General features: G+C 40.3%; 1 protein-coding gene across 2 annotated transcripts; it reads left to right on the top strand.

Annotated features, from left to right (window-relative positions):
- Positions 1 to 27257, top strand: LOC129865271 (butyrophilin subfamily 2 member A1-like). 2 transcript variants are annotated; one of them, XM_055937908.1, is made up of 16 exons: positions 1 to 258; positions 400 to 462; positions 1898 to 2248; positions 2393 to 2674; positions 8608 to 8724; positions 9142 to 9174; positions 9307 to 9327; positions 9962 to 9982; positions 10210 to 10230; positions 10793 to 10813; positions 11058 to 11078; positions 12155 to 12187; positions 21156 to 21176; positions 22000 to 22026; positions 23832 to 23858; positions 26498 to 27257. In XM_055937908.1, exons 2-16 carry the CDS (start codon positions 402 to 404, stop codon positions 27025 to 27027), a joined length of 1587 nt encoding a protein of 528 aa, XP_055793883.1. In that variant the 5' UTR covers positions 1 to 258; positions 400 to 401; the 3' UTR covers positions 27028 to 27257. The 2 variants fall into 2 exon arrangements, with proteins under 2 accessions (XP_055793883.1, XP_055793892.1); XM_055937917.1 differs by lacking the exon at positions 21156 to 21176.

Genomic DNA, 27257 nt, shown 5'->3' with positions numbered 1-27257 from the left:
TCTCTCGCTGTGTCACATGGTCCCGACATCAGCCAGGCTCGGAAACTACAACCAAATTTCACCCCCACAGTTCACTCTCATGTTATCTGATTCTGAGCTCACTAGGCAACAGTTGTGTGCAGCGATGCAGTTGAACAGGTTCTTGTTCCAAGGAATAGAAAGAACAAGAAGGTAGTTTGATCACATCACAATAGTTTGATCACAGAACACTAGTACATTTATCAGACTGCAGTGCCTCAATAGGACCGATTCAACCAGGTAAATGGATCAGCTAGTTGTCTTTTGAAATGTGTTATACTATGTTATCCATTGTTATTGTAGAATTAATGCTACAGTATTGCTTTCCTGGTTTCAAGTTATGTTAGTCTTTCTCTTTATGATGAATGTAATTGTCTTCAGGAATGAAGGTGGCTCAACTAGACTGTCTGATTCTTCTACATCTCCTACACACAGCAGGCTCTGGTACAGTGGAATACACATTTAATATCTCACTGCTTTCAATACCTCTGTGTGTGTGATTAATATGATCTCATTGTGTCTTTAGTCACTATTGTGGTCTTAAGGGTTCTACACAGTCTAATCAAACGTAGCCGACGGAGGTCCTTTTGCTTCTCTGTCTAGATAGTTCTACTACTATTGTCCGGTGGCTCCATTGTGTAAACTGTGTAGATCCCTTTAGGGTGCATGGCCTAAGGTGTTTTCATCTCCTAGTCTCCTTTCCTTCATCTGCACTGATGTGTGTGTGTGTGTGTGTGTGTGTGTGTGTGTGTGTGTGTGTGTGTGTGTGTGTGTGTGTGTGTGTGTGTGTGTGTGTGTGTGTGTGTGTGTGTGATTAATATGATCGTATTGTGTCTTTAGTTGCTTGTGTAGTCTTAAGGTGCATTCCTCTCCTAGTCTTCTTTCCTTAATCTGCACTGATGTAAAAACTCAACTAGGACTACTATATATACACAGTGTCTAGGACTACTATATATACTACAGTGTCTAGTACTACTATATATACACACTACAGGGTCTAGTACTACTATATATACACACTACAGGGTCTAGTACTACTATATATACACACTACAGGCTCTAGTACTACTATATATACACACTACAGTGTCTAGTACTGCTATATACACACACTACAGTGTCTAGTACTACTATATACACACACTACAGTGTCTAGTACTACTATATATACACTACAGTGTCTAGGACTACTATATACACTACAGTGTCTAGTACTACCATATATACACTACAGTGTCTAGTACTACCATATATACACTACAGTGTCTAGTACTACTATATATACTACAGTGTATAGGACTACTATATATACTACAGTGTCTAGTACTACTATATATACACACTACAGGGTCTAGTACTACTATATATACACACACTACAGGGTCTAGTACTACTATATATACACACTACAGTTTCTAGTACTACTATATATACACACTACAGTGTCTAGTACTACTATATATACACTACAGTGTCTAATACTACTATATATACACTAAAGTGTCTAGTACTACTGTGTATACACACTACAGTGTCTAGTACTACTATATATACACACTACAGTGTCTAGTACTACTATATAAACACTACGGTGTCTAGTACTACTATATATATATATCACAGTGTATAATAGTATAGTACTACTATATGTACTACAGTGTAAAGTAGTATAGTACTACTATATATACACCACAGTGTCTGGTACTACTATATATACTACAGTGTCTCGTACTACTATATATACTACAGTGTATAGTACTACTATATATACTGCAGTGTATAGTACTACTATATATACTACAGTGTATTTCAGAGCAGTGTAGATGACAGAGGATAACTCTATAAACTATTGAAACTGTTACTCGTCTTTTCTCTTCAGAGAGGTTTGAGGTTCTTGGTCCAACTGATCCCATTGTTGCTGTAGCTGGTGATGACATCATTCTGCCCTGTTACCTCAAACCCAACATCAGTGCTGAGGACATGACAGCGGACTGGCTGAACCTGGACTCCAAAGACGGTCGTGTCTATCGTTACCAAAACAGAAAAATCATACGAGAGGATCAGATTCTCTTCTATAGAGGAAGAACATCACTGTTTGAAGAGGAACTGTGGAGGGGAAACACCTCTTTGAAACTGACCAGCGTACAAGGCACTGATGAGGGACGTTACAAATGCTTTATTAAAGCAAAGAGCTGGTATGATGATTTCACTATTCAAGTCCTCGTTGAAGGTGAGGTTTATTTTCATGTTATTGTAATAATCTAACTACAGTACAATGACATCACCTCTTTCCTTCATATTACTGGATACAGTATGTGTCTATTTGTTCACAGCCTGTCACCAGGTAACATCCAGTCTATCTGTGTGTCTGTAGCTATAGGATCCAAGCCAGTGGTGTCCATTGAAGGACACAGAGAGGGAGGGATGGGTTTGCTGTGTGAATCAGAAGGCTGGCACCCTCAGCCTGAGCTGGTGTGGCTGGACAGTAAAGGAGTCAATCTCTCTGCTGGTCCTCCTGAGACACACAGAGACTTCAAGGGATTCTACAGAGTCAAACAACATGTCATTGTCCAGGAGACTGACACCAACCGCTTTACCTGCAGAGTCCAACAGAGCCGGATCAATGAGAAGATGGAGACAGAGATTCACCTCCCTAGTGAGTAACAACATGATATTATTTAGACATGAAACACCAGAGATATTGATGTGTTAATATCCAGTATATGATTTATCCAAAGGCTTTGAGACAACAATACAAAAGGATAGTGTTTATTATGGCACACTCAACTGCTGTGTGGTAGTATTAGTACCAAACCCTGTTGTCGATGTGTAATGATGTGTGGTAGTATTAGTACCAAACCCTGTTGTTGATGTGTAATGATGTGTGGTAGTATTAGTACCAAACCCTGTTGTTGATGTGTGTGGTAGTATTAGTACCAAACCCTGTTGTTGATGTGTAATGATGTGTGTGGTAGTATTAGTACCAATCCCTGTTGTTGATGTGTGTGGTAGTATTAGTACCAATCCCTGTTGTTGATGTGTAATGATGTGTGGTAGTATTAGTACCAATCCCTGTTGTTGATGTGTAATGATGTGTGTGGTAGTAATAGTACCAAACCCTGTTGTTGATGTGTAATGATGTGTGTGGTAGTATTAGTACCAAACCCTGTTGTTGATGTGTGTGGTAGTATTAGTACCAAACCCTGTTGTTTATGTGTAATGATGTGTGGTAGTATTAGTACCAAACCCTGTTGTTGATGTGTAATGATGTGTGGTAGTATTAGTACCAAACCCTGTTGTTGATGTGTGTGGTAGTATTAGTACCAAACCCTGTTGTTGATGTGTGTGGTAGTATTAGTACCAAACCCTGTTGTTGATGTGTAATGATGTGTGGTAGTATTAGTACCAAACCCTGTTGTTGATGTGTAATGATGTGTGGTAGTATTAGTACCAATCCCTGTTGTTGATGTGTAATGATGTGTGTGGTAGTAATAGTACCAAACCCTGTTGTTGATGTGTAATGATGTGTGTGGTAGTATTAGTACCAATCCCTGTTGTTGATGTGTAATGATGTGTGTGGTAGTAATAGTACCAAACCCTGTTGTTGATGTGTGTGGTAGTATTAGTACCAAACCCTGTTGTTGATGTGTAATGATGTGTGGTAGTATTAGTACCAAACCCTGTTGTTGATGTGTAATGATGTGTGTGGTAGTATTAGTACCAAACCCTGTTGTTGATGTGTAATGATGTGTGGTAGTATTAGAACCAAACCCTGTAGTTGATGTGTAATGATGTGTGGTAGTATTAGAACCAAACCCTGTTGTTGATGTGTAATGATGTGTGGTAGTATTAGTACCAAACCCTGTTGTTGATGTGTAATGATGTGTGGTAGTATTAGTACCAATCCCTGTTGTTGATGTGTAATGATGTGTGGTAGTATTAGTACCAAACCCTGTGGTTGATGTGTGTGGTAGTATTAGTACCAAACCCTGTTGTTGATGTGTAATGATGTGTGTGGTAGTATTAGTACTGTCATGACGTCGCCTGCTTGGGTATTGCAAACCTCACCACCCCCTCTCCCTGCCTTTCCCTGCCTCTTCAACCCATGCTGTGGTCACAGAGAGGTCGTAAATTCCTGAGAATCTCCTCATGGCCCAACAGTATTAGACAGCGGGTAAACTTTCAGGACAAAGGAATTTTCTCCCACCTCACAGAACTTGAGGTACGAACATATTTCATGTTCCTGCAAAAATATAAAGGATCGGTGGAGAGTCCAGCTATTAACATGCCCATTGGCCACCACGTGGGAAACTCATGAGAGACTGTGGGACTACATTACCATGCCGCTGTTTATATAATAACCTCAGATATGAGGTTTACATCTGTTTGTTGTATAAAATTAATGAGTGAGTATGATACTGTTTGTATAATTGTGTAATATGATTTTGAACTGTTTGATGAAGAAAAATACAAATCCCTGTTGTATTTGAACTAAATCCAAGGACCGCCCTGAGCCAGTTGGGTCAGAGACCATGGGACAGCCCCTGAGCCAGTTGGGTCAGAGACCATGGGACAGCCCCTGAGCCAGTTGGGTCAGACATCCAAGGACAGCCCCTCTCTGCTATCTGAATAAAAGCCAACTCTGAGAAATTACCATTAGACCATGTTTTCTCTCCATGGGGAGAACAAAGGTTAAGGTAACATTGCTGAATCTTTAACCATACCACGTGGTTAAACTCTTATACGAATAACAACAAGTTTTGATATTGACTACTAGTCTGCAGCTAGGAATTCGGTATCATTGAACGTGAAGAAAGAACCGCCGAAACAGCCATTCTATAACGAATGTCACTCTGAACAATCCACAATAACCGAGACAGAACTTCACTCCAACAGAAACTAACTTCGCTCCAATGATCAGGACGACACACACCGAGCGTAACTATATATATATATTGATTGCAATTGTTCCCGAATGAGTGAGCGTTCATGTGTAAGGATTAGCATGTCAATTGTTATAATTATGGACACTGTAGCGAATTCTTAGTCGACCCGCCATTTTCCCTTTGTCTAACTTTGTCTATGCCGGTTCAGCACACTAGGGCATATTTCTCCTATCATTTCATGTAACTATTTTAAGTTTGTTTGTTTATTTATGCATTTCTGTGAATTAATTAGTTAGTAATAAATAAATGATTTAAGACAATCTATGTATGGATAACTCATAGTGAAGACTGGGTTCGTGCAGATAATCAACAATTTACGACGTTTGGAATGAGACTAACGTGAGGTAAAGTAAATAAATCATTAATTAGAGGACTATTGATCAGATATGAAAATATCTGAAAGGTTATATTGGGAAATTATAACTTTGTAATCTAATAACTTTCCCTGGTGCCCTCGAATTCATAGTTAATTAGTTACGTTATTACTCAAGTGATCACGTAATCCCTAATTACAGGAATCTTTGATAAAAACTATAAGTCTTCAATTTAACGATAGAAAAGACACGACAGTACCAAACCCTGTTGTTGATGTGTGTGGTAGTATTAGTACCAAACCCTGTTGTTGATGTGTGTGGTAGTATTAGTACCAAACCCTGTTGTTGATGTGTAATGATGTGTGGTAGTATTAGTACCAAACCCTGTTGTTGATGTGTGGTAGTATTAGTACCAAACCCTGTTGTTGATGTGTAATGATGTGTGGTAGTAATAGTACCAAACCCTGATGTTGATGTGTAATGATGTGTGGTAGTATTAGTACCAAACCCTGTTGTTGATGTGTGTGGTAGTATTAGTACCAAACCCTGTTGTTGATGTGTGTGGTAGTATTAGTACCAAACCCTGTTGTTGATGTGTGTGGTAGTAGTAGTATGAAACCCTGTTGTTGATGTGTAATGATGTGTGGTAGTATTAGTACCAGACCCTGTTGTTGATGTGTAATGATGTGTGGTAGTATTAGTACCAAACCCTGTTGTTGATGTGTAATGATGTGTGGTAGTATTAGTACCAAACCCTGTTGTTGATGTGTAATGATGTGTGGTAGTATTAGTACCAAACCCTGTTGTTGATGTGTAATGATGTGTGGTAGTATTAGTACCAAACCCTGTTGTTGATGTGTAATGATGTGTGGTAGTATTAGTACCAACCCCTGTTGTTGATGTGTAATGGTGTGTGTGGTAGTATTAGTACCAAACCCTGATGTTGATGTGTGGTAGTATTAGTACCAACCCCTGTTGTTGATGTGTAGTGATGTGTGGTAGTATTAGTACCAACCCCTGTTGTTGATGTGTAATGATGTGTGGTAGTATTAGTACCAAACCCTGTTGTTGATGTGTGGTAGTATTAGTACCAAACCCTGTTGTTGATGTGTGTGGTAGTATTAGTACCAAACCCTGTTGTTGATGTATAATGATGTGTGTGGTAGTATTAGTACCAAACCCTGTTGTTGATGTGTAATGATGTGTGTGGTAGTATTAGTACCAAACCCTGTTGTTGATGTGTGGTAGTATTAGTACCAAACCCTGTTGTTGATGTGTGTGGTAGTATTAGTACCAAACCCTGTTGTTGATGTATAATGATGTGTGTGGTAGTATTAGTACCAAACCCTGTTGTTGATGTGTAATGATGTGTGTGGTAGTATTAATACCAAACCCTGTTGTTGATGTGTGTGGTAGTATTAGTACCAAACCCTGTTGTTGATGTGTAATGATGTGTGTGGTAGTATTAGTACCAAACCCTGTTGTTGATGTGTAATGATGTGTGTGGTAGTATTAGTACCAAACCCTGTTGTTGATGTGTAGTGATGTGTGTGGTAGTATTAGTACCAAACCCTGTTGTTGATGTGTAGTGATGTGTGTGGTAGTATTAGTATCAAACCCTGTTGTTGATGTGTGTGGTAGTATTAGTACCAAACCCTGTTGTTGATGTGTAATGATGTGTGTGGTAGTATTAGTACCAAACCCTGTTGTTGATGTGTGTGGTAGTATTAGTACCAAACCCTGTTGTTGATGTGTAATGGTGTGTGGTAGTATTAGTACCAAACCCCTGTTGTTGATGTGTTATGATGTGTGTGGTAGTATTAGTACCAAACCCTGTTGTTGATGTGTAATGATGTGTGTGGTAGTATTAGTACCAAACCCTGTTGTTGATGTGTAATGATGTGTGGTAGTATTAGTACCAAACCCTGTTGTTGATGTGTGTGGTAGTATTAGTACCAAACCCTGTTGTTGATGTGTAATGATGTGTGGTAGTATTAGTACCAACCCCTGTTGTTGATGTGTAATGGTGTGTGTGGTAGTATTAGTACCAAACCCTGTTGTTGATGTGGGGTAGTATTAGTACCAAACCCTGATGTTGATGTGTGGTAGTATTAGTACCAACCCCTTTTGTTGATGTGTAGTGATGTGTGGTAGTATTAGTACCAAACCCTGTTGTTGATGTGTAATGATGTGTGTGTGGTAGTATTAGTACCAACCCCTGTTGTTGATGTGTAATGATGTGTGGTAGTATTAGTACCAACCCCTGTTGTTGATGTGTAATGGTGTGTGTGGTAGTATTAGTACCAAACCCTGTTGTTGATGTGTAATGATGTGTGGTAGTATTAGTACCAAACCCTGTTGTTGATGTGTAATGATGTGTGTGGTAGTATTAGTACCAACCCCTGTTGTTGATGTGTAATGATGTGTGGTAGTATTAGTACCAAACCCTGTTGTTGATGTGTGGTAGTATTAGTACCAAACCCTGTTGTTGATGTGTGGTAGTATTAGTACCAAACCCTGTTGTTGATGTGTAATGATGTGTGGTAGTATTAGTACCAAACCCTGTTGTTGATGTGTAATGATGTGTGGTAGTATTAGTACCAACCCCTGTTGTTGATGTGTAATGGTGTGTGTGGTAGTATTAGTACCAAACCCTGATGTTGATGTGTGGTAGTATTAGTACCAACCCCTGTTGTTGATGTGTAGTGATGTGTGGTAGTATTAGTACCAACCCCTGTTGTTGATGTGTAATGATGTGTGGTAGTATTAGTACCAAACCCTGTTGTTGATGTGTGGTAGTATTAGTACCAAACCCTGTTGTTGATGTGTGTGGTAGTATTAGTACCAAACCCTGTTGTTGATGTATAATGATGTGTGTGGTAGTATTAGTACCAAACCCTGTTGTTGATGTGTGTGGTAGTATTAGTACCAAACCCTGTTGTTGATGTGTAATGATGTGTGGTAGTATTAGTACCAAACCCTGTTGTTGATGTGTAATGATGTGTGGTAGTATTAGTACCAAACCCTGTTGTTGATGTATAATGATGTGTGTGGTAGTATTAGTACCAAACCCTGTTGTTGATGTGTAATGGTGTGTGGTAGTATTAGTACCAAACCCTGTTGTTGATGTGTAATGATGTGTGTGGTAGTATTAGTACCAAACCCTGTTGTTGATGTGTAATGATGTGTGTGGTAGTATTAGTACCAAACCCTGTTGTTGATGTGTAGTGATGTGTGTGGTAGTATTAGTACCAATCCCTGTTGTTGATGTGTAGTGATGTGTGTGGTAGTATTAGTACCAACCCCTGTTGTTGATGTGTGTGTTTTAGGTGAGTTATTTGATTACGCAACCCCATGGAGAAAGACCTTCATTGTGTTAAGCTGTCTGGGAGCCGTCACTGTGATTGGGTTAGCTCTGGCTATCTACTGCATACATAATAAGAAAGGTAATGGAGAGATGATATGAATGTTTCATTGTTAAAAGTAAATGTCTGCAGTGCTTTTTTCATCCTCAACACATTCACAGTGGTTGTATTCTATGGATACAGGATAATATACTACACCTGCAGGTGATTAACATGTTAACACTGATGACGGATTTTAATCTGCAGGTGATTAACATGTTAACACTGATGACTGATTTTAATCTGCAGGTGATTAACATGTTAACACTGATGACTGATTTCAATCTGCAGGTGATTAACATGTTAACACTGATGACTGATTTTAATCTGCAGGTGATTAACATGTTAACACTGATGACTGATTTTAATCTGCAGGTGATTAACATGTTAACACTGATGACTGATTTTAATCTGCAGGTGATTAACATGTTAACACTGATGACTGATTTCAATCTGCAGGTGTGATAATAGATCAACTTAAACTGCAGCGGGGTAAGTAGTGGTTTTATTGTCCATAACCCAGACTACACACATGACTGTAAAGATTCACTATGCAGACTACAACTTCTAATTAACATGTTAATGATGTTCTCACTGTCTTCCATCTACTCTACATATTTACAGATGACCAAACAAAGGAGGGGGGTAAGTAGTGTCTTCAGATCTTCACTACAATTATGTCAACCATTTTTATTTTTATTTTATTTTTGTAGCACAGTCTCTGATACACCTGGATCACTGATGGACCAGTCCCATTAATGTTGATGTTATAGACCAGGATGTGTTGAGGCTGTAGATGACCACTAGACTAGAGAGAGGTAGTCTCTGATACACCTGGATCACTGATGGACCAGTCACATTAATGTTGATGTTCTAGAACAGGATGTGTTGAGGCTGTAGAGGACCACTAGACTAGAGAGAGGTAGTCTCTGATACACCTGGATCACTGATGGACCAGTCACATTAATGTTGATGTTCTAGAACAGGATGTGTTGAGACTGTAGAGGACCACTAGACTAGAGAGAGGTAGTCTCTGATACACCTGGATCACTGATGGACCAGTCACATTTAATTAATTAAATGTAGAAGTGGTGTTAGGGTAGAATATATTTATTGTAGAAGTTGTCTCACAGAGGTATGCTGGGCTCATGGAACTTAATTAGGATTTGTGACTTTAGAAAAGTGATATGAGTCAAGGAGTCCCAGAGAGAGACTACATCTTCTAGTGTTCATGTTAATGATGTTCTCACTGTCTTCCATCTACTCTCCATATTTACAGATGTCATCAAGAAGGAGAGAGGTAAGTCGTGTCTTTAAATCACCACATTGATAACATTATATAAACCAATGTCTCTTCTAAAGATGAAACTTCTAGTGAAGTAGAAACACATCATATTAATGTTCCCTGACTTTTATCTGATGTTGTAACATTGATATGAGACAAGGAGTCCCAGAGAGAGATTACATCTACTAGTGTTCATGTTAATGATGTTCTCACTGTCTTCCATCTACTCTACATATTTACAGATGACCTCAAGAAGGAGAGAGGTAAGTCGTGTCTTCAGATCATCACTTTGCTAGAATTATTTAAACTATGTTATGTTTTTGTTGAGCACAAAGTGGAATCGGTAGTTGCATCATCCATTTTTTTTTTATAAATTAACTTTCTACCCCTTGATTCTTGAAGAATATAACTTGTTAATGATTAAAGAGCTTAGTTTAACTGTTGTACCCCATCAGAACCCCAAATATAACCTTGTTTTATCTCAATGTTTGTAAACAAAGTAAATGTAAACAAACACTATGTGGCCTCGAAACATATTTAAAACTATAATGTTGATACTGTATCATGGATGGTCAGTCCTTGTATCCATAGCTCTGTCTATGAATTTGAGAGTGATATTATTTCTCCAGCCCCTCCCTCAGCTTTCTACCAAAACAACAGTGGCTGGAATCACACTTTGTTATTGTTTCAACTACTGATTGGCCCCAGGTGTTCCTGATGTTGTAACATTGATATGAGTCAAGGAGTCCCAGAGAGAGACTACATCTTCTAGTGTTCATGTTAATGATGTTCTCACTGTCTTCCATCTACTCTCCATATTTACAGTTGACCTCTGGGCCCAGAATAGTAAGTACTGTCTGCAGATCATCACTTTACTAACATCACAAGACCCACAAAAGTACATATTTCTTTAATTTATCAATTTTAGGTAGGAAAACACTTTAAGAAGGTAATTCTGAGCTCATTGAATATGCTCCTTCTGATATTGGAACATTGATATGAGACAAGGAGTCCCAGAGAGAGACTACATCTACTAGTGTTCATGTTAATGATGTTCTCACTGTCTTCCATCTACTCTACATGTTTACAGATGACCACACTGGGAAGCTAGGTAAGTAGCATCTTCAGATCATCACTTTGATAATATTATTAGAACCACTAGAATTTTGTCAACCAATTTATATGTTTAAATTTGAACTACAGTCCAGATCATTTGATTTTGCTATTAGATGAAGCACAGGGATATTAACATTAATCTGTTCTATAAATAAACAACATATCTGACATTGTATTCCCAGTTGAACTTTGCTGTGATTTAAATTAGTTGAAAGCGCAGTGATAGACATTTGGGTGACAACAAAACAAAAAATCAGACATTGTTTTTCCACTGGAATTTGGTTGTGCTTTTAGATGGTTTTAAAGCATAGTGAAAACACACGGGAAATGTAAATAACTTCTTGCTGTCTTTTAGAGTGGGTGAATATACTGTAGGTTGTAATCTCATTGATCAACGTCTCAACCAAATATTAACCTGTAGTGTACTCAGAGGGTAGTTTCTGATACACCTGGATCACTGATGGACCAGTCACATTAATGTTGATGTTCTAGAACAGGATGTGTTGAGGCTGTAGAGGACCACTAGACTAGAGAGAGGTAGTCTCTGATACACCTGGATCACTGATGGACCAGTCACATTAATGTTGATGTTCTAGAACAGGATGTGTTGAGACTGTAGAGGACCACTAGACTAGAGAGAGGTAGTCTCTGATACACCTGGATCACTGATGGACCAGTCACATTTATTTAATGAAATTAAGAAGTGGTGGGAGGTAGAATATCTTCATTGTAGAAGTTGTCTCACAGAGGTTCGCTGGACTCATTAAGGTGGTGGAACTCAATTAGGATTTGTGACGTTAGAGAAGTGATATGAGACAAAGAGTCCCAGAGAGAGACTACATCTACTAGTGTTCATGTTAATGATGTTCTCACTGTCTTCCATCTACTCTACATGTTTAAAGTTAACCTCAAGGGCCCAGAATAGAAAGTATTGTCTTCAGATCATCACTTTATTAACATTATTTAAACCAAATTTATCTTCAATAGATGTAATTTCTAGTGAAGTAGAACCCACATAATGTTGTTCACATGAACTTTTCCTGACTTCTACCCTATTATCTATGTCTACAGTTAAGGTTGAAAAGGATCTGACTAGTCAACTGGGTAAGTAGTGTCCTTCATATCCCAGTGTCTTCAGACCATAGAATAATGTTCTAGAACAGGATGTGTTGAGACTGTAGAGGACCACTAGACTAGAGAGAGGTAGTCTCTGATACACCTGGATCACTGATGGACCAGTCACATTTAATGTTGATGTTATAGAACAGGATGTGTTGAGACTGTAGAGGACCACTAGACTAGAGAGAGGTAGTCTCTGATACACCTGAATCACCAGTCACATTTAATTAATGACATTAAGAAGTGGTGGGAGGATAGAATATCTTCATTGTAGAAGTTGTCTCACAGAGATACGCTGGACTCATTTAGGTGGTGGAACTCAATTAGGATTTATGACATTAGAGAAGTGATATGAGACAAGGAGTCTCAGATCATCACTTTGAAAGAATGATGTGAACCATTTTATAAAGACAATTCCTAATCCACTTCAAAACTTACCATGAGGCCACAGGTTTGCGATTCCGACGTCAGACACGCTTTCAAAGTAACCACAAAACAGGGAATCCAAAGCTCCGATAGTGTAACAACAAACAGAAATGTTATAGCTTGGTGAAGGGCCTTCAACCTGTGGTGGTCTGAGTTCTCACCTGCATAACCAGCCCTCTGGATTCTGGGTGGTTGTGTGACTTGCCCCCATAAGCCACAAGTTTAGTATTTAGGCAACGGCTTCTATTCCTGGGGTCCAAACAGGAAACAAAACACAACAATAAAATAAATACTATAACATGACATAAACACTACATAAATACATAACACTACATAATACAATAAAAAATATATTAAAAAGTCTCTCTTCACAGTCCCCGTTGTGCCGTAAGGTGCTCTTTTATTTGTTTTTAGTGTTTACTTGAGTTACCTGCAGTGGCAGAGTTCCATGTAGTCCAGTTCTGGACCTGGGGACTGTGAAGAGACCTCTTGCTGCATGTCTTGTGTGGTACTGATGGGTGTCCTAACTGTGTTTCAACTGCTTGAACAGACAGTTTGGAACCTTTAACCCATCAACCCCTCGCACAGAGACCAGAGTCATCCTGATGAGAACCATGTCCCCAGGGACAAAGTTTCTTCTCTTTCTTGTCAATGTTTGTCTCTTGCAACTCAGTAAGATTATCTTTGGTCCACTTCTCTAAGATCAAGTCTGACATACGCTGAGGTTACAAAACATTAGGAACACCTTCCTAATATTGAGTTGCAACCCTTTTTGCCCTTAGAACAGCCTCAATTTGTCGGGGAATGGACTCTACAAGGTGTCAAAAGCGTTCCACGGGGATGCTGGCCCATGTTGACTCCAATGCTTCCCACAGTTGTGTCCAGTTGGCTGGATCTCCTTTGGGCGGTGGACCATTCTTGATACACACGGGAAACTGTTGAGAAATCAACACTCAACTCATCTGACGTAAAAATCTATAGACCTTTATCCCTTTATTTTCTTTCCAAAACAATTGAGTGTGCCGTCTCTGATCAACTGTCTCGTTAGCTCTCTCAGAACGATTTGACCTTAACCAGTCAGGCTTCAAGACTGGTGACTCAACCGAGACGGCTATTCTCTGTGTCACGGAGGCTCTCCGTATTGCCAAAGCGGACAATCTCTCCTCTGTTCTCATCCTCCTAGGTCTATCCACTACCTTCGACACTGGGAACCATCAGTAGAGAGGATCTGGGTCTGCACCACGTACTCCCACTACTGGTGTCCCCCAGGGCTCGGTTCTAGGCCCTCTCCTCTTCTCTCTATACACCAAGTCACTTGGCTCCGTCATACCCTCACTCCTCTCCATCACGGTTGACAACTTCACCGTGTCGCCCTCCCAGAGTGCAAAGAACCTAAACGTGATCCTGGAAAACAGTCGTTCTCTGCAAACATCAAAGCAGTGACTTGCTGCTGCAGGTTCATGCTCTACAACATCCGTACGACCCTACCTCACACAGGAAGCGCCACTGGTCCTAATCTAGGCACTTGTCATCTCTCTGAACTACCACAACTCGCTGTTGGCTGGGCTCTCTGCTTGTGCCATCAAACCCCTGCAACTAAACCAGAATGCTGCAGCCCACCTGGTTTACAACCTTCCCAAGTTCTCCCATGTCACCCTGCTCATCTGCACACTCCACTGGCTTCCAGTTGAAACTTGCAACCTCTAGAAGACCAGGGTGCTTACCTACATAGCAGCAAAAGGATTTGCCCTTCCCTACCTTCAGGCTATTCTCAAACCCTACACCCCAACCCAAGCACTCCATTCTGCCACCTCTGGTCTCTTGGCCCTCCCATCCCAGTCCAAGTTCTTCTCTGTCCTGGCACCCCAATGGTGGAACCAGCTTCCCCCTGAAGCTAGGACAGCAGAGTCCCTGCCCATCTTCCGAAAGCACCTGAAAACCTCTTCAAAGAGTTTCTTAAATAAGCCCCCCCCCTTCTAGCTCTGACTTTGCTGATTGCTACTTTATTGAGGAAAAGTGTACTTACTGTGCCTGTGATGTGTGATTATCCTAACTAGTTATCTTAAGATAAAGGCACTAACTGTAAGTCACTCTGGATGAGAGCATTTGCTAAATAACTCAAATGTTAAAAAATTAATTTAAAAAAGCAGTTCTTGACTCAAACCGGTACGCCTGGCACCTACTAGTCCCTGAACAAGGCAGTTAACACACTGTTCTCCGGGTGCCAAAGACGTGGATGTCAATTAAGGCAGCCTCCCGCACCTCTCTGATTCAGAGGGGTTGGGTTAAATGCGGAAGACATTTCAGTTGAATGCATTCAGTTGTTAAACTGTCTAGGTATCCACCTTTCCTTTTCCCTTTACTACTATACCACATTTAAAGACACTTAAATATTTTGTCTTGTCCATTCACCCTCTGAATGGCACACATACACAATCCATGTCTCAATTGTCTCAAGGCTTAAAAATATTTCTTTAACCTGTGTCCTCTCCTTCATCTACACTGATTTAAAGTGGATGAAACAAGTGACATCAATAAGGGATCATAGCTTTCACCTGGATTCACCTGGACAGACATGGAAGACATGGCAGGTGTTCCTAATGTTTTGTGCACTCGTGTGTATTGCGCTTGGTATCATCACCTTCTGGCGTAACAATCCTTCGGCATTAACACTCCAGGGGGAATAGCTGGTTTGGTTGGTTTGGATGGGGGTGAGCTTCGGCATTAACACTCCAGCGGGAATAGCTGGTTTGGTTGGTTTGGATGGGGGTGAGAGGCTCCAAATCATTAGGGTCACTAGATGTTTTATTGACCTGTCATTGATGATGGACTCTACTTCACAGATCAGGGTCTGCAGTCCTTCATCATCCAGTGTCTCCTGAAGCAGTATAGCACTGAGAACCCTTCTGATTGTCCTTTTCTGTCTCTCCCAAATATCACCATGGTGTAATACAGTGGGAGGGTTAAAGATCCATGTGATGCCTTTTTAGAGCACGGTGTCCTGTATCTGAGCATCATCCAAGCCCTGAATGACTTCCTTTAGCTCATGCTCTGCTCTGATAAGGTTGGTTTCATTATCCAAGAGGATAATCTTCATTTGTTTTCTCCTTGCAACAAACCTTCTGGTTGCATTTATGCAAGAGTCAGTTTACCATGAATGTGCCACTTCTATATGTACAGCTCTTATCTTCAGGCATGTAAAGATGACTCCATACCGCAGACGTTTCCTCTGACACGCTTTATTTCAGATGGGCCAAAGTAGTCAACGACCATATCGGAGAAAGGTGGTGTCCACGGAGAGAGACCTTTTTATCAGTGTTGTCCTGTAGTGGGAGCTCCAACTTATCAACTGTGGCAGCTGTGAGATACATGCCTGGTATGGGGACTGGTTTTAATGATGGCCTTACCCATGATGGAAGCACAGTGAACTTGACTCTCTCTGTGAGAGTGCCATCACTGCAAAGCCTTTGTCCAGGATGTCTGCCATGAAGTTGGTGTAGTCCTTACAGGACTAGGGATTCTTACTGAGTTTCCATTTCAGGTTGAGAGCACGCTGTACTGCCACACAGCAGTTGTTGGGAAATTCAGCATCCTCATTCCTCAGTGGGAGGCAAATAATATAGAGAACCACCACCTGCTTGGCTGAGAAATACACTCTCCATGAAGAGATGATCTTCTCTTGATATTTCAAGCTGCTCCTCGTGGTGGCGCTCTGGGAAATCATGCTTGACCTGTTGCTGCAGCAGCTCTTCCAGCTCTACCGCAGAGATTCTGTGTGACATTACGTGAGACCGCCCATAGTTGGAGACATTCCTCTTTTTAAAAAGACCATTCACAATCCAGGCCAGAGTGGTTTTCACAGGTGAATGAATGGCTGCAGTTTTACGGTCTCCTAACCAATTGTGCTATTGTGTGGGGTTTTTTCTTCGTTATTTGTAAAAAATATAAGTACTTGTCTATTTTTTACTACTCATAATTTTTTTAACTTAACACGTATTTTCCTTAAAGCTGCATTTGTTGGTTAAGGGCTTATAAGTAAGCATTTCACTGTAAGGTTATATTATATTATACTGTTATATTCGTCACATGTGACAAATAACATTTGATTTGATGATTTGAGGGGGTGACTTTCTCCTTTTTTAGAAGTCCATTCACAATCCAGACCAGAGTGGTTTTCACAGCGTATGGGCCATCTTCTTGGCTGTTTATGACCATCCATGGCTCCATTGCCTGAGGTGTGTTTGTTCCAATCAACAATACAACTTCAGCAGTCTGCTTGAGATGCACCTTTTCCAAATATGGCCATTGGTTCACATCTGTCTGGGTAGGAATCGGTGGAGGCTGGTGGGAGGAGCTATAGTAGAACGGGCTCATTGTAATGGCTGGATGGGAATAAATGGAACAATATCAAACATCAATCATATGGAAACCACATGTTGGACTCCATTCCATTGATTCCACTCCAGCCATTACAATGAGCCCGTCCTCGTATAGCTCCTACCACCACCTGCCACTGGTGGGAATGTTCTCCTTAGTTACAGGGATTTCCTTCTGTGTGAAAACGGCAGGGAGTTCCACAAAACCACTGTCATCAAGGCTGCTCATCTCCAAGCCAGAGACAACAAAGGTACTCAGGACTTCCTGCTTGTTGATAGTCTTGAAGAATGTCCATTCTTCTTCCAGGGACCTTGAGATCTTGAAGCAGTGATTCTGTACAGAATGGGGCTGTACTGCCTGGATCTAGAGGCATATGGTTCCACTGTTCTGTTACTTTCTTTCCTTTCCCCCTCACATGCACAATGGCTAGGATGCAATCAGGATCACCGGCCCAAGTGTGACTCCCAGCATCTCCATCTAGTTTAACGAACACATTGGTAACTCTGCTCTCTGTTTTCGTTGCTTTTCCAGCTGTTTACCTCTTTGTAGGTGATGTGCAACATGGTAGGATGTTTACGTGAACACAGTTTAAAGGGAAGTTGATGTGTGCATCCTTTGTTCCTGTGTCCAGGGGTCCGACAACACGGGCAGATTCATTTGTTCTTCAAAAAGTCACATTTCTCTTGATGTGGCTACGTGTTCAGTTCTCTGCATGTGTCTAGACGGTGTTCTCTTTGACAGAATGGACACTGTCTGAGTGCAGCACTATAGGGATTGCCAACCCAGATCTTCACTGTTTTCACAGCTGGTGTGACACTGGTGGCAAAACCAAAACCACTTTTCCTCTCCTTCAGGACACTTGGCCTACTTACAGGCCCTGAACCTTCCTTCACTGCTGCAGAGGGAGTTTCCCTCAGGTTTCCAAACAGGGGATGTGAGGCGATCCTGGCTTGGTAACCAGATGAGCGAACCTGGCACTTCTTCCTTCCATTTCTCTTGTAGGTCCTAAGCAGACCGTCTCCATTTTTCTTCATTTACAGCAGATTTGAGACTATTGCTCTCATATTTGACAGGCTGTCCATTTCCTCCATATATTTAACATTATCCATAGTTGTGTAGTATCCAGTGAGGAAAACTGCAAAGGCCTGTAAGGATTCGGAATCTTCAACCTTGATGGACGGCCAGCTGAGAGATTTCTCAACGTTCTCAATGTTTTTTCAGAAGTCTTTTGGCGTCTGCATACCCTCTGTCAGCCTCCATATGTTGGTAACTGGACTAGATCTCTGGCTAATCTGACCATGACTATCCTCCTTAATTCTGTTTACAAGTAAAAACTCAAACAGGAAGTACCAGTGACACGCTCAATTCGGAAGTGGTGAGGAGTTTATACATCATTCTCCGGCTTCATTAAAGTGCATTGATGACATCCTCCCCACAGTGACCGTACATTCATATCCCAACCAGAAGCCATGGATTACAGGCAACATCGGCACTGAGCTAAAGGCTGACACTTCAAGGAGCTGGACACAAACCCGGACGCTTAGTTAAAAGAAATCATGCTACGCCCTCCAACGAATCATCAAACAGGCAAAGTGTCAATACAGGAGTAAGATCAAATCCTACTACACCAGCTCTTCTCGGATGTGGCAGGGCTCACAAACTATCACAGATTAGAAAGGGAAACCCAGCCACAAGCTGCCCAGTGACACGAGCCTAGCAGATGATCTAGCTCCATTTTGAGTAACCTTCCCCATGGTATCTTAAGGCCTTCCCATTGCATTCAGGTGTCGTTCATTCCATCATCTGATGTATTTGCCATTCCTTGAAAGGCTTCATACTCATGGAATACATTCAGCTTAGCACTGTTAGCCAATATTTCAGCTTCAATTTCAAAACCTTTATTTTCTGCCTTGAATTGAGCCTCCTGTTTCTCCAATGCTTGTTTCCTTTTCAGTGATTCAGCTTTAACCAGTAAGGATTCCCTTTCAGCCTTCAAATGAAGCCTGATAGAAGATGTGGTGGATTGTCCTGAGCGCCTGCTGTATTGTGATCTATTTACATGTTTTGATGAGACATTGGAGATACGTGTCTGGACCTCCTCATCAGTTTTTTTGGCCGCTGTGCATTAGTTTGCTTCTTCCATCCATGTGTCCAATGTGGTTGCAAAACAATCCAGTGTTGCTGCGTTTGGGCCGTACCATTCAACCTGATACTTTGTTGGCTTCTCAGCAGATAACAAAGCCTTTATGGACTCATTGGGATCATGCAACAACTTAACCAACTTTGAGAAATCTTTGTGTCAGCAATTCAACATTTCCATCATCCCCCATAAGTTGTGTGATCTCATTTCTTTTTTTAGTAAGTGCACCCAACTTTGCAAAAGTTCAAAGGATCTAGAAGTGCTAAGTTCCCATTGGATCCATTGTAAGAGCTCTGAACATCAAATCACATTCACTTCAATTGATTTTCAACCACCAGCACAGTATGAACACATTTTAGCACGGTGTAGCTTAATGAATGAGCCAAAATCAACATCATCACAACTCAGACACAGTCGCCAATCAGCAAAGCGTCTGCTTTTCGCCGCTCCACAATGATTTCTCAACTCAGCGGGCAAATCCAACAACAAAAGAGCAGAGACAAAACGGAAGAACAACCACAAATCTCCCCCCTTTATTCACAGTGAATAGCTCAAATAAATCAGTCACAGAGCTTCAATAGCATCAGTCACTTTTAACACTGTCACTGAGAACATCCATTTACAGTTGAGGAGCGACACTTTTTTACCTTGGTCAGATGAAATGTTCGCCTCTTTACCTCCGGTCCGATGAGTGATCACACTCATAAACCATTCGTCATCGTACCATTCAGCGCCGTTTTTTGTCAAATTTAAAGGCAATTCGTAATCCAGTCATGTGATGTCGTCATCAGACGCGCTACCAAAGTAACCACAAAACAGGGAATCCAAAGCTCTTATACTAACCTACCAAGCAAAAAGGCAGCAACTGCTAATTTGGTCGAAAATGAGTTAACGTAATTTTTTAAACATTAAATACATGCTTAATCATGTGGACAAGTATCCTGCCTCGTATTGTCACGACTTCCGCCGAAGTTGACTCCCCTGCCTGTTCGGGCGGTGCTCGGCGGTCGTCGTCACCGTCCTACTAGCCGCCACCGATCCCTTTTTCGTTTGTCTGTTTGTTTTGTCTTATTAGTTGCACCTGTTGTTTTTGTTTCGTAATGAGCTTCCCTATAATTAGGAGTTTGACCCGCCCTTGTTGTGTGCGGGATTGTTTTTGTTACGTGTGTGTATGTTGGGTGTTTGGCAAGTGTTTTCACTGCGCCCTGGATGTTCGGGTTTATTCTGTTTTTTTTGTTAAGAGTAAAAATAAGGAATATTTTTCCCAAGCGGCTCTCTCTCTCTGCGTCTGGTTCTTTCGCTCACTTAGTCCCGCGTGACACGTATTGTGTTTTGGAGAAAATGGGGGTTGTGTTAGCAGTAACTGCATAAAGTTACTGTGAAACCAAGGTAAATAAAAGCCATTTTTCTCAGTTCCACACAATGAGCAGTTACTGCCTTTTGCTTGGTAGCGCAGTATAGTGTAACAACAAACATAAATGTATTTGCCAGACAAAGGCTCCATGTTTCCAAAACACAGAGTCCATACATGATAAAAACAAAAAGTATCAGATTTAAACAGAAAACAAAACAGTGTATAGTAGAAGGTGTCTTAGTTCATGTAATAGTGATACAATACAGTTTTTTTTGTAACGCCTTACCTGAGTCCTAGCTGACCCATAATGCCAATGTTCTCAATTTGAATTACAAACACGAGAGCCCTTTACTCACTTACTGTTTCCAAAACGAACCCCTCTTTTGAATAGGTTTTTCAAAGCACCCCTTACGTCTACAAAGGTTAAAAAAAACGAACTGATATATATATATATATATATATATATAGGTTCTTAAATGAACCTTAAGTTAAGGTTAAAACCGTAATTGTTTTAACCTTAAATTATCCAAAAAGATCCTACAGGAACCTTTTCTTTTTAGATTGTAGAGAGAGGTAGCTAACACAAAACACATGTTGATTCCTCCTTGGAGACCATTGATGTGTCTAATTGACTATATGTATCTGTTTATCTGTAGAAATACTGGCTTCTCAGCTGGGTAAGTATGATTTGTTACCTATTGTATATGATGGCTTATACTGTATATGCTAGCTTTGTCCATGGAGTTGTGATGAGTTTGTGGGGTCTGTACCTCCGACTATATCAAGTCCCTATCAGGCGATACCATGTCAATTCTTAAACTCTTACCGTGTACCTGTTTGTCCTGTGTAATTGTGTGCATTTCTTTGTTTGCTGAAATCCGTAGTTTATTAAAGTAGCATTTTACATGACCTCTGCCAAAGGAGACGTTGTTGGTTAATGGTGAGGGAGCAGCCAGTCATTGCACGGCTGATTTTGTTTTTAAAGTTTTGGCAGGAGACGCCGAGAAGTATTTCCAGTCCAACTGACAACGCTATAACAATAACAGAACAAGAATAAGCACAGCTACACAGTCCGCCTTAAATAATGGATATGTATAAAAGCATCGAGTTGTAGTGCCTGCTTGAGGTCATAACCTTTTACTCCATTGGAAAACAGTGGATTATGATTACGATTATAACCGTTTTTATACAAAACTACAGATTTCAGTAAACAAAAAAGGCACACAGTGACACAGGACAAACATAGGTACAAGGGATGGACTAGGTACAAGTATGAACTCGTGAGTGACTGGATGTAGTGACGGTACACTCTTCTGGGTGCATCCCTCTAGAACTCATTATGGAAGATATCCTTATTACAGGGTTCTAAACTATAGCTTCAGTATATGCTGTCTTCCAGTACATCAATAATACATTGACAATTTCTAAACGTTTGTGTACAGTGATGAAAAAACTGTATATCTTAATGATTAATATTGGTTAAAAATAATGTATCCACAGATTTTGTGAACACAAACTGGAGTCCAGGTAAAGGAAGAACTGATTTCTAATATTTTGAATGTACTTATTCTTGGAATCTTGTTTGCAGTTATAGTATGATAGATAATTAATGTAGTAAATGTTTTATTACATTGTGTCAGTGTGTTTGGCACTAAATTTTACTGAATTTACCATCAATCTCACCACGGGCATAACACAGTTTCTCTGGACCCTCGCAAGGTCGGAGTTCTCCCCCCCTAAAATAAAAATCGAAGTATAGACTACCGATCGCTGGCCATGGTGCTGAAATCGCGACATGTCTATGCGGCTGCATGCCTATCGAATCGATGGAAGGCTTTCTGTGGTGCCAAGGCTTAGCTTTGGCTAATGGATAAATGTTAATTGGGAGACAGGCCTATTTGGTCGTAATTTTCTACTACTGGCTGGTGGCAATAATGTAATTACTTATTCAGTAATTAAAGTTGTAAATTCAGTCATTGCAGATTGTAAAATAAATGTTAGTGGCAACCGCATACTAATCAGCTACCAGAATATACAACTGTTCTGTATAGAATACCTGAACCTGCATAACATGAGCTGTCCTCCGGCTCTCTCTCAGCTTGGATAGAAAGTTGTGGGTAAAACCAGTCTATTAAAGCCAAATAATAGTCAGTCCCCCTCAAAACACTAACTAGGGATTGTTTCATTATGCAGTGTACTATATATAGCTATATACCGTATTTAGCTGGTCTTTATAAAATTGAAATAAAAGTTACACATCAAATCGCCGAACAATGAGGGAAAAAGTAGTCATCTTGAGGATCAATTCAGACACTATTTATTACTGAACTCAGCAGGGTGTGTCTGGCTAATAGTTTACACAAATGGGCTGCAATATTCAAGGTAAATTAAATCAAATTAAATCCAGTTTGAGACTCCCCTGGTGTCTTGAAGTCCTCATTGTTTGTGTGCAAAATGCATCTACCAATGTATTGTCTGTCCAGTATCCATATATCCACGGACTGTAGGTCCATGTTGCGGGTCCAACTGCTTTCTATACTGAGTATTGACAGCCCAGACAGTCTTCCCTGAGACATTGTGTAGTATATGTCCTTTGTGCTGCACACAATTCAACTTGACTGATGCATGCCAAGATATAACAATGTACTGTTGATATCCAGACCACCGGTCTACAGAGCTTCCTATACAGCTTATCTCTTTCCGTAACGTGTCGAGGACGGCTTTAAATAACCAGTTGAACTGACAGTTGCTTGCACTGTTTCTCTATGGTTTTGGTCATCAATCTAACCTTTAAACAGCGTACATCCCTCCCATAGACAAGGGGAGAAGGGCGATGTAAAGGCCTCGATTTTTGTCGTTCTGAGCATATGCAATGTGTCTGCCTCCGCATTAATTTAATGTTTAACTTCCCACACAAAATTACTTCTTTACTTATTTTAGGTTTAAGGAAGTGTGTAGGTCGCATTCGTTATTGTAAAGCAATGAAAGGTATGTATTTAGATCCGCCTGCTCGATACAAATTCAGAGACTGATTTGCCATGTCTGTGCCTTGAAGCAGTCGAGCTGAATAAATGTTTTTCCAAGGACCGCCCCTTTGACGTAACGTTGCAGTGAAGTTCAATAAATTGATGTAGTGATACTTTCGAACACCAGAGGGAGACAAATACACGTTTATTCTACAGAGGACGTTGACATGGTCCTAGTAAGGTTATAGGTCTGCATAGTTTGAGGTCTGGATTGAACAGCACAAATGTGCACTTACAGTTGTTTGTGATTTCCATGAAGTATGTTACTAATTTTCATAACCAACAGACTCTAACTCTATATTTCAGATTTTGAAACCATCAGAAGACATGCAGGTGTGTTTTATACTATGTGACTCTAGCTGTATTTTAGGGAGGAATAGTGTCCTCACTGTCCTGTTGATCTGGTCCAAACTCATCAATACTCTACAAGCCAGAGAATTAGCCTGACATAACTATCATGTATTTACTGTGATCACCAGCCATGTGTATTTGACAGCTGTAAGAATGGGCAAGTAAGGCTGAGACAAAGATTCAATCAGATCAAGCGTTAACCAGAGATATCAGACACCCACATAGGGGATATTTTGGTTGAGGTGGAACTGCATTGGAGCCGTCAATCTGTGAGAGCTGTTCTTGATCATTGTCACGAAGCCCCACCCACCCCACTGGCTTCAGAAGTTCAGAAAGAGAAGGTGTAGGATATATAGAAATAATTACACTCAAATTGAAAAAACATGAAATAATAATGAGGATTTCTATCATCCTAATGAAGGTGTAGATTACATCTCACATTCCAGTGTTCCAACGTGTAAACAAGGCTGCATTTCTGTTAATGCAAGTGCAGCCAATATCAATATCCGCTTTTTGTATAATACCAGGAGTCATTTGTGTATTCAGACTGGTCTCATAGACTAGATGTAACATAGTAAACGTGAATCCGGTACACTCAGATTAGTATGATTTGTTTGGTATGATTACATAAGACAGAAGGTTACTTAAGGCACAAACTAAAGGGGGGTGGTTGGTCAGGCTGTGTGGGCGTATAATGTAAACGTCTAGCAACCCAAAGGTTGATGTTCCAATATCATCACGGACAACTTTAGCATTTAGCAACTTTGCAACTTTCTTAGCTGCTACTTTTTAGTTACTTTGCAACTACTTAGCATGTTAGCTAACCCTGACCTTAACCCTTTTAGCTAACTTTTCCTTAACCCTAACCTTAACCATGTTAGCTAACCCTTCCCCTAACGCACAGGTGTCAAACTCATTCCACGGGGGGCCGAGTGTCTGCGGGTTTTCGCTCCTCCCTTGTACTTGATTGATGAATTAACATCACTAATTAGTTAGGAACTCCCCACACCTGGTTGTCTAGGGCTTTATTGAAAGGAAAAACCAAAAACCTGCAGATAATAGGCCCTCCGTGGAATGAGTTTGACACCCCTGCCCTAACCTATACCCTTTAACCCAACTCCTAACCCTAAACATAACCCCTAAACCCTAGAGCTAGCTAACGTTAGTGTTAGCCACCTAGCTAACGTTACCCACAACAAATTGGAATTTGTAACATATCATATGTTTTGAAAATGTGTAACATTGTACATGTTGGAAATTCATAACATATTGTACGAATTGCAATTCGTAACATATCATACAAATTGTAATTCGTAAGATATCATACAAAATGGATTATGGACATCCACAAATGAATACATACCACACGAAACGTAACATATCATGCTAAATGGATTGTCTCGTATAATCTTACAGAATAACAGCAAATGCTTTGAAACCACTTTGGTGGATTTGACAGCTCTTAACTCAGTTCCACCTCTGACACTGTCAAAACAACCGCTATGTGTATGTTGGATAAAACAGATCTGATTGAATCCAGCCCTAAATCATGTATTAACATTAGTTTAGAGGTTCTTACCCATGACCTAATGAAAACTGCTACAGGATGTCCTGTTATCTCTACCTCAGTCACACATGACCTAATGAAAACTGCTACAGGATATCCTGTTCTCTACCTCAGTCACTCATGACCTAATGAAAACTGCTACAGGATATCCTGTTATCTCTACCTCAGTCACACATGACCTAATGAAAACTGCTACAGGATATCCTGTTATCTCTACCTCAGTCACACATGACCTAATGAAAACTGCTACAGGATATCCTGTTATCTCTACCTCAGTCACTCATGACCTANTTGTGTTTACCGTAGTGTATTATACCACTGATGATGATGTCATTGTGTTTACCATAGTGTATTATACCACTGATGATGATGTCATTGTGTTTACCATAGTGTATTATACCACTGATGATGATGTCATTGTGTTTACCATAGTGTATTATACCACTGATGATGATGTCATTGTGTTTACCATAGTGTATTATACCACTGATGTTGATGTCATTGTGTCATTGTGTTTACCATAGTGTATTATGCCACTGATGTTGATGTCATTGTGTCATTGTGTTTACCATAGTGTATTATGCCACTGATGTTGATGTCATTGTGTCTACCATAGTGTATTACACCACTGATGTTGATGTCATTGTGTCATTGTGTTTACCATAGTGTATTATACCACTGATGATGATGTCATTGTGTTTACCGTAGTGTATTATACCACTGATGATGATGTCATTGTGTTTACCATAGTGTATTATACCCACTGATGTCATGATGTCATTGTGTTTACCATAGTGTATTATACCACTGATGATGTCATGATGTCATTGTGTTTACCATAGTGTATTATACCTCTGATGTTGATGTCATTATGTCATTGTGTTTACCATAGTGTATTATACAACTGATGATGATGTCATTATGTCATTGTGTTTACCGTAGTGTATTATACCCACTGATGTTGATGTCATTGTGTTTACCGTAGTGTATTATACCACTGATGTTGATGTCATGATGTCATTGTGTTTACCGTAGTGTATGTTTCTCTCCACAGTGAATGTGACTCTAGACCCTGATACTGCACATCGTAAACTCATTCTGTCTGATGACAGGAAACAAGTGAGACATGGAGAACTAAATCCGGTTCTCTCTGACAACGGGAAGAGGTTTACAAATTGGTCCTGTGTCCTCGGAAATGTGGGCTTCTCAGGGAAGTTTTACTATGAGGTGAAGGTGGAGGGGAAGACTGAGTGGACTTTGGGAGTGGTCAGAAAGTCCATCGATATGAATGAAAGTTTTAGACCGATCCCTAATAAAGGATGCTGGACTTTAGAGCTGGAGGATGGAAAGTACACAGCTCATGCTGATTCCCCTGTCACCCTCTTACTGAGAGAGGAGCCCCAGAAGGTGGGGGTGTTTGTGGATTATGAGAAGTGTCAGGTCTCCTTCTACAATGTGGAGGACAGGTGTCATATCTACTCTTTCACTGGCTGCACCTTCACTAAGAAACTCTATCCATTCTTCAACCCTGGTGGTTCAGATAGTGTTTCACTGGTCATCTGTCCTGTAGATGCCACTGACTGACTGTTTTAAATCAAACAAGGTGCAATTGTTATTTGTGAAATGCTTGTTATTCTGTTAATGTGCAGTAAATATACTGTATATAATAAAAAAAGTATAGAAAAACAAACCAAAACAGTTTAACAAGAATAATGCAATATTTGTTACAGGAGTTTACTTACTTGGACTTTTTAATTATATACAGTACCAGTCAAAAGTTTGGACACACCTACTCATTCAAGGGATTTTCTTTA

The sequence above is a fragment of the Salvelinus fontinalis genome, chromosome 1 (assembly GCF_029448725.1).
Source record: "Salvelinus fontinalis isolate EN_2023a chromosome 1, ASM2944872v1, whole genome shotgun sequence".
NCBI lineage: Eukaryota > Metazoa > Chordata > Actinopteri > Salmoniformes > Salmonidae > Salvelinus > Salvelinus fontinalis.
Note: the sequence above shows the minus strand (reverse complement) of the source record. Positions and strands in the feature narration are given on the sequence as shown.

Coding starts and splice junctions, on each gene's coding strand:
- LOC129865271 (XM_055937908.1), top strand. CDS start 402: ATGAAGGTGGCTCAACTAGACTGTCTGATTCTTCTACATCTCCTACAC. Junction 9,328..9,961: donor TGACCAAACAAAGGAGGGGG/GTAAGTAGTGTC, acceptor CCATATTTACAG/ATGTCATCAAGAAGGAGAGA. Junction 10,231..10,792: donor TGACCTCAAGAAGGAGAGAG/GTAAGTCGTGTC, acceptor CCATATTTACAG/TTGACCTCTGGGCCCAGAAT.